The 12,057-nt window shown below is 47.5% G+C and overlaps 2 protein-coding genes across 2 annotated transcripts in view; both read right to left on the minus strand.

The window, feature by feature from the left end:
* Positions 1 to 5,282, minus strand: part of Ikzf4 (IKAROS family zinc finger 4) — a 36,311-nt gene extending 31,029 nt beyond the window's left edge. The window contains exon 1 of the mRNA XM_076920662.1: positions 5,065 to 5,282. The gene's annotated coding sequence lies outside the window, so the exon portion shown is untranslated. The remainder of the gene's footprint in view (positions 1 to 5,064) is intronic.
* A 533-nt stretch (positions 5,283 to 5,815) lies between these two features.
* On the minus strand, positions 5,816 to 9,930 carry Suox (sulfite oxidase). The gene is made up of 4 exons (XM_076920666.1): positions 9,798 to 9,930; positions 8,503 to 8,565; positions 8,068 to 8,245; positions 5,816 to 7,870 (listed from the first exon to the last, which is right to left on the minus strand). The coding sequence occupies exons 2-4, from the start codon at positions 8,553 to 8,555 to the stop codon at positions 6,461 to 6,463; spliced, it is 1,641 nt and encodes a 546-aa protein (XP_076776781.1). The 5' UTR covers positions 8,556 to 8,565; positions 9,798 to 9,930; the 3' UTR covers positions 5,816 to 6,460.
* Positions 9,931 to 12,057: the final 2,127 nt, after the last annotated feature.

Consider the following 12,057-nt stretch of genomic DNA (forward strand, 5'->3'; position numbering starts at 1 on the left):
CAAAAGGTCATGTCTGGGAATACGAGTTAGCCTTAACCTACCGAGCTGAAGGGGCTTCTCAGAAGCTGCCCTGGAACTAACTGTGTTGGATGGGCATCAATGTGCTTCTGACACCAGCATCTGCTGACCAGGGCAAGATAAAGCTCTAAAGATGCCCACACAGAGGCAGCTCTGCTTTCCAATGATAAAGTCAGTTTCTTCTAAGACTATTTTTATCTGAGGGACCACCCACTGAGCCAACTCTCCTTTCCTTTCCTTTCCTTTCCTTTCCTTTCCTTTCCTTTCCTTTCCTTTCCTTTCCTTTCCTTTCTTTCTTTCTTTCTTTCTTTCTCTCTCTTTCTTTCCTCCTCCTCCTCCTCCTCCTCCTCCTCCTCCTCCTCCTCCTCCTCCTTCTTCCTCTCTCTCTCTCTCTCTCTCTCTCTCTCTCTCTCTCTCTCTCTCTCTCTCTCTAGGATTCCCCTATGTAGCCCTGGCTGTCCTGGAACTAACTGTAGACCAGGTTGGCTTCAAACTCAGAGATTCACCTGCTTCTGCCTCCACCACCAAATGGTCTTCTTTATTTTATTATTTTATTTTGAAACACTATTATCTAGCTGCTCACTTACCAAAAGTGTGTGTGTGTGTGAGTGAGTGTGTGTGTGTATGTGTGTGTGTATGTGAGTGTGTGTGTGAGTGAGTATGAGTGTGTGTGAGTGTGAGTATGTGTGTGTATGTGAGTGTGTGTGTGTTGGGGGGTACTGGAGATATGGCTCATCGGGTGAGAACACTTACTGATCTTGAAGAGGATCCAGGTTTGATCACCAACAGTTACTTAGTGGCTCGTAACTATCCATAACTTCAGTTCAAGGAAATCTTATGACCTTTTCTGACCCCTGAGAGTACTAAGCATGAATATAGTTCACATACATGTAGGCAAAATATCTCTCCAGCCATTTTATTTTTGAAAAAGGGTCTCACTATATAGCCTTGTCTGGCTTGTTTTGTTTTGTTTTTTGTTTTTCGAGACAGGGTTTCTCTATGTAGTCCTGGCCGTCCTAGAACTCACTCTGTAGACCAGGCTGGCCTCAAACTCAGAAATCCACCTGTCTCTGTCTCCCAAGTGCTGGGATTAAAGGCATGTGCCACCACTGCCTGGTGCTTGTCTGGCTTGTTAATCATTAATCAAAGTTGGATTTGAAGTTACAGAGACCTTCCTGATTCTGTCTCCCGGGGTACTAGGAATTAAAGACACACAACACTATGGCAAACTTCATGGGTTTTATTTTTAATTTTTAATATTATTTTTATGTGTATGGGTGTATGATGGTTTGACTAAGAATGGCCCAAAAGACTCGTATATCTGTATGTATATGTAGTCACCAGGGAATGGCACTATTTGAAAGGATTAGGAGGTGTGGTCTTGTTAGAGGAAGTATGTCACTGAGGGTGTGTAGACATTCTTTTGGCTATTCTGTGGGTTATTTTTCTGTCCACCCTCCTCCATCCCTCATCTTCCACCCTTTCAATCCCCTAATACTAGATAGAAGAGGGAAAAAATGATAGAGGGGAAAGTCTAACATTATCATTAGACTACTTCCTGCTGATTAGGGTCGTTCAGTTCCTTGGGGCAGGTTTGATATTCACCATCAGGATATCTAATTTCGCCAGGCAGTGGTGGCACATGACTTCAATTCCAGCACTTGGGAGGCAGAGGCAGGCAGATTTCTGAGTCTGAGGCCAGCCTGGTCTACAGAGTGAGTTCAAGGACAGCCAGGGCTACACAGAGAAACCCTCTCTCAAAAAACAAACAAACAAACAAAACAAAAAGGATATCTAGCCGGGCGGTGGTGGCGCACGCCTTTAATCCCAGCACTTGGGAGGCAGAGGCAGGCGGATTTCTGAGTTTGAGGCCAGCCTGGTCTACAAAGTGAGTTCCAGGACAGCCAGGACTACACGGAGAAACCCTGTCTTGAAAACAAACAAAACAAAAAACGAAAAACAAACAAACAAACAAAAAAAGATATCTAATTTCTTCCTTTTATTTCTTCATTACCCATGACTACTTAATAAACCATAGTTAACAGCAAACAACCAATAACCAGCAACCCACCATGACCTCTCAGGGCTCTGGCATTTATATGTCCCTGGAATTCCAAACATCACACAATCACAGAAACTATTTGCAGCTGGCAAAATCATACCCTTGCTAGAGCATGGGGCAAATCATAGTCAGCTCTTGTGGACCATCTGATGCAGTCCTATATCCCACACCTGGGATTAAAATGAAACCATATTCTTCTAATATTTTGCTGTGTATGTGTTTTTTTTTTTAAAAGAAATAAAAAAATACCAAAACTGTCACTACAGGGATGGACTCTGAGATTTCAAAAGCCCATACCAAGCCCAGAATATCTCTGTCTCTCTGTCTCTCTCTCTGTCTCTCTCTCTGTCTCTCTCTCTGTCTCTCTGTCTCTCTCTCTGTCTCTCTGTCTCTCTCTCTGTCTCTCTGTCTCTCCCTCTCTCTCTCTCTCTCTCTCTCTCTGTCTCTCTGTCTCTCTCTCTGTCTCTCTGTCTCTCTCCCTATGGATCTGACTATAATTCTCAGCTACTGCTCCAGTGTCTGCCTGCATGCCACCGCCACCATGCACCTCACCATGATGATAATGGACTAAATATATAAAATGATAAACAAGCCCCCATTTAAATGTTTCCTCTTATAACAGCTGTGTTTGCCATGGTGCTTTCTCACAGCAATACAACAGTGACTGACAGGGAGTTTTGCCTCCATGTGTGTCTGTGTACCAAGTGCATGACTACCACCTGCACAGGCTGGAAGAGAGTGTCATATCCCCTGGAACTGGAGTTTCAGATCCTGTTACATGCCACCATGTGGGTGCTGAGAATTGAACCTAGGTTTCTAGAAGAGCAAGTGCTCTTCACCTCTGAGCCATCTCTCCAGCTCCTATCTTATTTTTTGAGACAAGGTCTCTCAGTGAACCTGAAGGTTATTAACCTCCTAGGCTGGCTGGCTAATGAACCCAGGAATCCTCCCGTCTCTCTGTTCCCAAAGCACTGAGATTACAGATGTGTTTTGTGCCTCTTGGCTTTTACATAGATGACAGAGATTCACACTCAAGACCTCATGCTTGCAAGGCAAACACTGTGTGTGTGCATACCTTCCATCCTGTGAGTCCTGGGGATGGAACTCAAGTCAGGCCATTAAAGTTTGTTGACAGGTAATTTCAACCACCAAGTCATCTTGCCAACTACCAATTCTCTTTATACCGCCTCATGGAAATTCTGTCTTGAAACCAAAAATGGTTTTACCTAAGCTTAATCTCCCCAAAGACTAAAGGAACTACTGAGGATGATCTAGGCAACAATGTAAAGCCGTGTCTCAGTCTGCCACTAAGTAAGAATCATAACAGTTGGCAGTTTCATTTATGAGAGAAGGGAATGTTCTGGAAGCTGGGCAACTCTTTACACATACCTGTTGGTGATAAATTCTTGACCTTGGATAAACGCATGGGTACCTTATTTATGAAATATCTCATATCTGAAAGTCCACATTCCATTGAACATTCTACTTATCCCAAGAAAGGGTTAGTCAAAGGAAAAGGGGGCATGGGAGAGGGGTTTTCTAAGGGGGGGGAATGGGGAAACGGGATGGTATCTGAAGTGTAAATGAAAGATCTAATAAAAATAAATAAATAAATAAATAAAAAGAAAGGGTTAGTCAAATTTAAATGAGATGTATGTAGTCTTACATGGTGACAGCCTGTAATCCCAACACTTGGGAGATGGAGGCAGAAGGCTTGGGAAGTTCAAAGTCATCCTCAGCTATAGCAAATTTGAAGCTAGACTAGGAAAATTGAGATTCTGGCTCAAAAACAAATAGCTGAGCCTGGTAGAACATGCCTTTAATCCCTGCACTCAGGAGGTAGAGGCAGGTGAATGGATCTCTATGAGTTTCAGGCCAATGGTGGCTATACAATAAGACCTGTCTCAAATATAAACAAAACTTCACGAAGAAATTGAAGGAAAACTCAGCTAGACACAAATGCAATCCCAGCACTCAGAAGATCAAAGCAGGAGAATCACAAGTTCAGGAGTTACAGGTCATTATGAGCTACATGGTTCAGGGCCAGCCTGGGTTACCTGAGACTCTGTTTCAAAACCCCAACCATGGTTTGCTTGCCTTGAAACCTGATAACATCAGCTCAAACCCTGAAATCCATGTAAAGATAGAAAGAACTGACTCCAAAGTTGTTGTGACCCTGGCATGCAGCATACAGCTCGCTCTCTCTCTCTCTCTCTCTCTCTCTCTCTCTCTCTCTCTCACACACACACACACACACACACACACAAACACACACATGCACGCCCACACAAATGTGTGCATTCACCAACCAACCTAACAAGCCAGGAAACCAAACAATACAACTCTAGCAGATAAAGGATAAGAACTATGGGTCTGTATGAGGAGGTACACTGAGGATGGTTTTAATATTTGGATAGAGGCATTTTCCTTCCCAAGTTTATGTGGCTCCAATCCAGAGATTTACCATAGGACTTCTTTGATTTCTCTCTAGGGCTCTTGAGAATAGTGGATCTTTTCCTTCTCAGCCCTGCTTCTCAAGTTCAAGGCTTCTCACCCAAACAGTAGACTAGACAACGCTCCATCCTGCTGTTTCTCCCACTCTTTCACAGCCTCCTGAAGATAGTTGTAGGTAGGCCTGGGATTTTTTTTCTCCAATACTCCCAATGAAGCTTCTAGGCCCCTTGCTTTTTCTGGTGCTCAGTCGCTTTGTTTTTGTTGTTCTGTCCCTCTGTTCTGTCTTGGCTATTCCCCACACCGGAGCCTCCTACATGTCAGTTCCTGTCTGTCTTCAGCCCTCTCTGGAACTATCTTCCTATCAATCTCCAATGCTGAGGTCTCTGGCCAAGGTGCTGCAGACAAGCTCCTGTCCCTCAGACCTAGCTCTCCCCCCCAGGCTGTGACTCCCCACTTCTAGTCCAAACCAAAGCCCCGCCCCGAAGGCCAAGCCCCGCCCCTGCCTCGCGTGGGCTCCGCCCCTCACTCACCTGAGGCGTCTCCGCGCGCGCGCAGGCTGTTGGGGCTTGAGGGAGAAGGACTGTGTCGGGTGGGAAAAGTGGGGTGGGGAGTCCCCCACTCTGGCCCAGGTGGCCCAGCGCGGGGGGATGGGGTCACTGAGGCGGCGGCAGCCAGGCCGAAGCCGGGATCCGGGTGCTCAGCGGTGGCGGCTCCATCTCCATCAGGGGCTTCACCTGAGGAGGGCCCGGCCCCCCCACGGAGCCCCCCCCATTACGGCCATCCCCCCCTCCCGAGTAACTTCCGGTCCCACTACCAGGCGACAGGCGACTGGGCCAAACACCGAGCGCCCCCAAGCCGGGGAGACTGCTGAGGGAAAAAAAAAAAAAAAAAAGGGAGAGGAGCTAGGGGAGAATAGCCGAGCGCCGAAAGATTTAAGTCCAAAAGGCCTTGTCGAGCAGAGGTTAAGTCAAATCTATCCTTCATCTGCATCTAATTTGCAAACTAGGTGCACGCTGGTTGCCCCACCCGCCCCAGCATGTCTGTCCCTGGTGCCAAGGTTTTGCCTCTGTGCCCCCCCTCTGCCCCCAAGATAATATTGATTCCAACCTCTTTGCATTCCTTGTCAATCCTGCCTAGAGAGTAGAAAGTGGGGAAACGGTTTGAGGGCAACGAACTTTTTTTTTTTTAAATCACTTCTCTCTTCATAGGTATCTCCAGGTTCAGTCATTTAGGTGGTGCTGCAGATGACAACCGACCTGAGAAGGGAGACACACTCCTTGATTTTTTTCTAGATTTTTTTCAGACTCTTTATTGGAAGTAACACTCTAAGAGGGAAATCCCTTTGCATCCCAGAGGCAATTGAACATAGTTATTGAAAATAGTTATGTAGCCAGGCAGTGGTGGTGCACGCCTGTAATCCCAGAATTCTGGAGGCAGAGGCAGGCAGATCTCTTTGAGACCAGCCTGGTCTTCAGAGTGAGTTCCGGGACAGGACAGCCAGGGCTACATAGAGAAAACCTGTCTCGAAGGAAAAACAACACAAAACAAGATGATAATGAAGAAAAAGGGGAAAAAAGAGTAATGTACAGTTTTTATACATTCCACACACCACACACATATCTGAAGAATCTAAGCAATGCAAAATAAGGCCTGCACGGGAGGCATCTGAAGTAGAGGTGATGGTAGGGTAAGAAATGCAATAGCAATGTCTTCAGAGCTGCTCTCTCACCCTCAGCCTCTCTCCAAGCACAGGGTCAGAGGCTAGAAGAGATGTGTGTGTGCCTAGGTACAACTTAAAAAGACACAGTAAGTACAAGGTTATGAATCAAGCAGAAGAAGGAAGTGTTTATGGCAATGAAGATTTAGGCTGGGTTGGTAAAGAGGTCTAGGTGGTTCTTTGGGTACAAATGGTGCCGTCCCACGCTTTCATGGGACCACCTGAACATGGACACGGTGCCAGGCATTGCTGAGTACGCCTCGAAGGTTCCAGATTGGGGCTACGGTGTCTGGCTGCACATTGTAACTGTCATCTACGGCTTTGCAAATGATGTTCAATTCCTTTTGCTCAGCCGGCACGTGAGCTCTCAACTGCCATATTCGCCAAGCCCAGGCCTTCCTGGGACACTGTTCCTCTCCCTGCAGCTCAGCTTCCTGCCAGGTTAATCCACCATCTACAGACACATCCACTCGGATCACAGCCCGGCCGCCGCCGCTCCATGCATACCCCTTGATAGTTACCTCTCCTGACTCTACAACGGCCCCATCTTGAGGTTGTGTGATAGCTGACTGGACAGGTAGTTCCTGAATTGATGGAGCTAGATCAAAGTCTACTGTGTCCCAGTCCACAGATGGAGAAAAGCCTTTGTAATCCCGCCTCTGCCAGTGACTATAACTTTCCTCTGACTCCACACTCACTCTGCCCAGCCATTTGACATGGCGGGCACCAACCACACCAGGAACCACCACCCGTACAGGGAAGCCATGGTCACGAGGCAGAGGCTGACCATTCATTTCATAAGCCAGGAGGACCTCGGCTTCAGGATCCATGGCCCGAGCCAGAGGGATAGATGCCCCATAGGCAGTTCCAGTGGGGTCTGAATCCAGTCCTTCAAAACAGACATGGGCCTCAGTTTCACAGAGTCGGTGACCAGCCTGGGCTAACACATCACAGAGCCGTGCCCCAGCCCAGCGTGCTGTGCTGATGGCCCCTGTTCTCCACTCCAGACCTTTCACTTCCTTGACCTTACTCATTTCAGAGCGCCGGTTACCAGCACACTGCAGAGTGACAGTGACCTCATGTTTGGGAAACTTATGCAAATCATCTAAGGACAGAGACAGTGACTGACCTCCAGGAGCCCCTACTACATGCAAGCGATAGGTGTCTGGGTCCAAGTTAGGTACGGGCAGATGGTTCCGGGTGAAGAAGATAGGGTTTGGTGTGATGTAGCTTTCTGTTAGCAGTTCAGGAGGAGGCTCTGCATTAAAGGGGCGCTGGCTATTAATCCTCAGGGCTGGATGGCGCACAGGGTCATCAGCATAGGGGTCAGAGGCCTCCAAGGAGGGGGACATGCTATCTTCGGGGTTCAGTTCCCCAATCTTATACTCAGCCAGTAACTCACGTACATGGGGCTGGTTGTGCACAGCATAGAGGGCCCAGAAGGGTTCTAGGGGACCTCCAGCTGCTAGCATCAGTTTTGATGGTCCTCCTGGATGTAGGTCTACAAATTTTGTGACATCGAAGACCTCAGAGCCTAGAGTTACCCAGACTCCAGTTTTAGGGCTGTTGTGAGAACGCACATCCTCTTTAGAGTACATCCGTGGTGACTCCTGAGAAGCCTGCGGGTTGGGGAGGGAGAAAGTGAAAGGCACAGAATATTAAATCACTTTAAGTCATTCTGACCCCATCCACAGTCAGCCTGGGGAATTAAGAGAGAGCAGGTCGTATTTCTGCAGTACATGAAGACAGAGCCATCATAGGCAAGAGCATACAAGATCCCTTTGTTCTGACGTGGAAGCTCTCTTTTCCTGCTTACCCTACACCGATGCTCATGATAGGCTAGCACAGCACCAAGGCCTAGCAGGGTCCCCATGACTTTCCATCCCCGAGTCCTTGAGTTATCATCAGAAAAGATGAGGCTGGGATGCTGGGGCTTAAGTGACTCATTTGTGGAGCATGCTTGAACGCAGAGCCTCAAGGGGATTGACTTGACTCTGGAAGACAGAGATATTAGTAGCACAGAACGTCCCATGAAAGCACCAGTGAAGTCGTGTGGTTGGTCACCTCTCCCTTATTAGTCACTGGTTTTCAGTTGGAATTTGGTTTCTTCCGGATGGGTAGGACCAGTGAAATAGGGCTTTCTCTTTCCTCTATCAATGTACAATATTACATGCCAGATAAGATAAATATCTACCAGATAAGATAACTATGAGATAGGCTAGGGGATAAGTACTGGCTTGGGATAGCCTACCTGATGGCTGGTGGAAGCCGCACAGCCATGGATCTGTATAACCGCAGCAGCATTGTGACAGACCTAGAACAAGAAGATTCTAGGTTTCAAATCAAGAGAAACCCATGTTAGGGAGACCTGAGAATGCATGGTCCAAATGTGTTCTTAAGAGTTCACTTGGAGCACTTCAGAGACACACTGTGCAAAAAGGACTGGGGGTGGAGTGGGATTGGAAAGGTACGGAGGCTTCTAGAAAGAACAATGCCCCAGGCCGAGGGACTAAAGGACAGATTAGAGGTTTGCCAATTTTTTTAAAAAATGAACTTAAGGTCTTGAGAATGTTATAACTCTACCACTGAGCCATATCCCCAGCCCTTACTTTATAATTATTTCTAAATCCAGACTGATGAAAACAGACAAGAGGAGGCGGCAGCCTAATGGGGTGAAGGAGCCAGAATCCTGGAAGCAAACTGCCTTGGGTTTGCAAAACCAGGCCTTGCCATTAACCAGCTCCCATGGCAACAAAGCAGGCCTCTCTGAACTGTATCCTCATCTCTACCCAGAGGAACTGATAGGAAGAGTAAACAAGTAATAACATCCACTCAGGCCTTTCCTCTTTTCTCCCTCCACCCTTCTAAAATAAATACCCCATCTGAGAACTGAACCCCAATTCAGAGTCTCCACCCTGACCTCGCTCTATGGCAGTCTAGTGATCTCAGCACATTGAGCAGAGTCAATGGCCAGGGTGTCAGGGGATGGGCTAGAGAAGGAAGTTAATTTTCTTGCTCTCTGTCCTGCTGCAGAGTCTTCTTCACAACCTACTGCCTCTCTGACTCAAGAGGGTCAAAGTGGAGAGGAGTAAGAAGGTACGGGTTGCTGAGATGCTAGGGGTGGGACTGTTACAGATGGCGAAGGAAGGAAGATGGAAAAAGCGAATTTTTCTCCTCTTTACACCTGGGCCACGGGGATCCATACTCTTCCTGCCATCTATCCTTAATTTCAGCAACCCGCTTTTACCAGCCCCGATCCAGGTTTGGGAAGGGTGGCCTGCTAAATACTGAAATGCTACTCCGTGGTGCAAGCTCCTTACTCGCCGGGACACTTTAGGTAGGAGGTGTGTCTGTCCAGAATTCGGACAGAATAGCAGCCTGCGACCCCAGGAGCACACAGACATGGAGATACATGGAGATACTGATTCTTTTGCTACTCCTGAGAATTGGAGTTTGCTCCAAGTTTACTCCAAGATTTGGCGGCACTGGCCGCCTTGGTACCACCGTTGCCCTCCCTCCTTTCCCTCCCGGTCGCAGTCCCCTTACCCGGCTGGATGTCGTCAGTGGAACAATTTCACCGGCCCGTGCGGGGCTAGAGCGGCCGGTGCGGAGGGGCGGGGCGGGGCGGGGCTCGGCCGTGACGTGTACAGTTTGTGCAGGCGTCCTCACGCCCCTCGCCCGCTCCTCAGCCATTGGCCCCTAGCTTCGCAGCTGCTCCTGACGGGGCTGGCAGCTGTCGCCGGGCCGCCGGGTCGCCGGGTCGCCGGGTCGCCCGATGGGAAGCTTCGGGCGGGGCGTCGCCGGGCCCTGGATGGTGCAGGGCTCTGCCTCCCAGGGACAGAGGCACACACTGGTGACCAGAGCCGACAGCAGCTCCGTAGGGAATCCTGAGACCCCACCGATGCTCTGCACCTAGACAGCGGAAGGTGACAAGGGCTCCCAAGGTGGCCGCGAATTCCTGGGGAAGCCTCAGAGTCTGTCAAATTCCTGGGGAAAGCCTCAGGGTCTGTCCCGGCGGCTCGGCAGTTCAGTGTTGCAATGTCGAGAGCCCCGCTTGTGCTGTAGGGAAAGCAAGGCCAGGAATAACGGCAGAAATGATGCCCAAAATAGTGGCTCAAAGATTCCCGGAGTGAATTCCTGAAGTGTGAAACCAGCAACACCGAAAAACCATGTTTTATTTGAGACAAGGTCTCACTATGTAGCTTTGGCTGGTCTGAATCTAGCTTTGTAGACCAGGCTGGTCGGGAACTCATAGATCTGCTTGCCTCTGCCTCGAGTACCGCGCTTAAAAGCATGCACCACCACACGCAGTCTTTAAAAAACATTTAAAAATTTTTTGCGTAATGGATTTCTTAAAAAGCGTCTACTTTAACAATAAAGACGGCAGTTTAACAAAAGTATAAACAGTATAGTCTTGTATATAAAAAATAAAGGCCACTAATAGAATAATTTGCTATTACTCTTAACCATTTACTGGAGATTGAAAGTTGACAGCCCGTGCTCTGGGGAACAAACATTCATAGACTGCCCTCTAGAGACCATAGGATTGAGCTACAGTCGCATCAACTTAAAGCAAACTTTTTACATCTGAAGATTATCTTTTCCCGTTTAGGTTTTGTTTGTTTTTGGGGTTTGTTTGTTTGTTTGTTTTGAGGAATTGGGCTAAGAATCCTGAGCAGGGAAGTGTACTCAGAAGAGGTGATGTGATAATGAAAAGGTGATATTGGCTTTAAAATTTTCGGAAAGGTTTCCAGCCTTTGCATATATCATCCTAACGGTTGGTTCTGGCTTTGTTTTTATTTTTTTGAGGTAGGGTTTCTGTGTAACCCTGACTATCCTGGAACTTGCTGTACAAACCAGGCTGGCTTCAAACTCACAGAGATCTGCCTGCCTCTGCCTCCAGAATGCTGGGATTAATTTAAAGGCCATCTCTAGGCTCTGTTGTTGAAAACAAAGTTCAGCTGGTGTTACAGTTCTGGAGGATGATTCCAGCACGTAGGTAGCTGAGGCCGGCCATGACTGTATACAAAGGCCCTGTCAAAGATGTACTTGGTAGGGGTTCTCCCTCCATCTACTAATGCACCGCTTTTATTTTATGTAGCTGGTATCTCCTGTAGCTCAGATGGACCTCGACTTCCAGGTGCTGGGAATGTGTGTGCCACACACCCGGCTCAACCTTCACAGTCTCTTCACTGCACAGCTGGTGATAAGACTGGCCTTGGAATTAAGGGCTGCCTGACACCAGCCCTCTGAATTTCCTTTCTTACTTAGAACTTTCGTACCTACACCCAGTCTGTTTTCATTTTCTGTGTTTCAGCCCTTTAGACTATGACAGATGGGAGGACTTCAAAGAGAAATGCAGAAATGTTTTTTTTTTGTTAGGGTAGAAGCTACTTGATCAGTTAATTCAGTAATTTTTCTTTTTTGGAAATATGGTCTTGGTAAACTACCATTGAGGATGCCTTCAAACAACTGTCTTACAGCTTCAGTCTTCCTAAGTAGCTGGCAAGTGTTGCCATATCCAGCTGTTTTGTCTTCTTTAGGATTGATCGTGGACCGAGAGTTACGGATGACTGAGCTGCTGAGCCATCTCCCCAGTTATCTTTTTTCCTTTTTAATCTTAAGGTTATAGATCCAATTCAGAAACTAATATACAACCCAGTCCTAGAAAAATGCAAAAACAGTGCATATTGGTTCCAATAGTTCAGATATGCCATTCCTCTGTCTAATCTCAACGTGGTTCAAGAGATCTGGACTGTACCAACACACAGAAAAAAATAAGTCACATTTGATAAATCATTTATGT

The sequence above is a fragment of the Arvicanthis niloticus genome, chromosome 22 (genome assembly GCF_011762505.2).
Source record: "Arvicanthis niloticus isolate mArvNil1 chromosome 22, mArvNil1.pat.X, whole genome shotgun sequence".
NCBI classification, from domain to species: Eukaryota; Metazoa; Chordata; class Mammalia; order Rodentia; family Muridae; genus Arvicanthis; species Arvicanthis niloticus.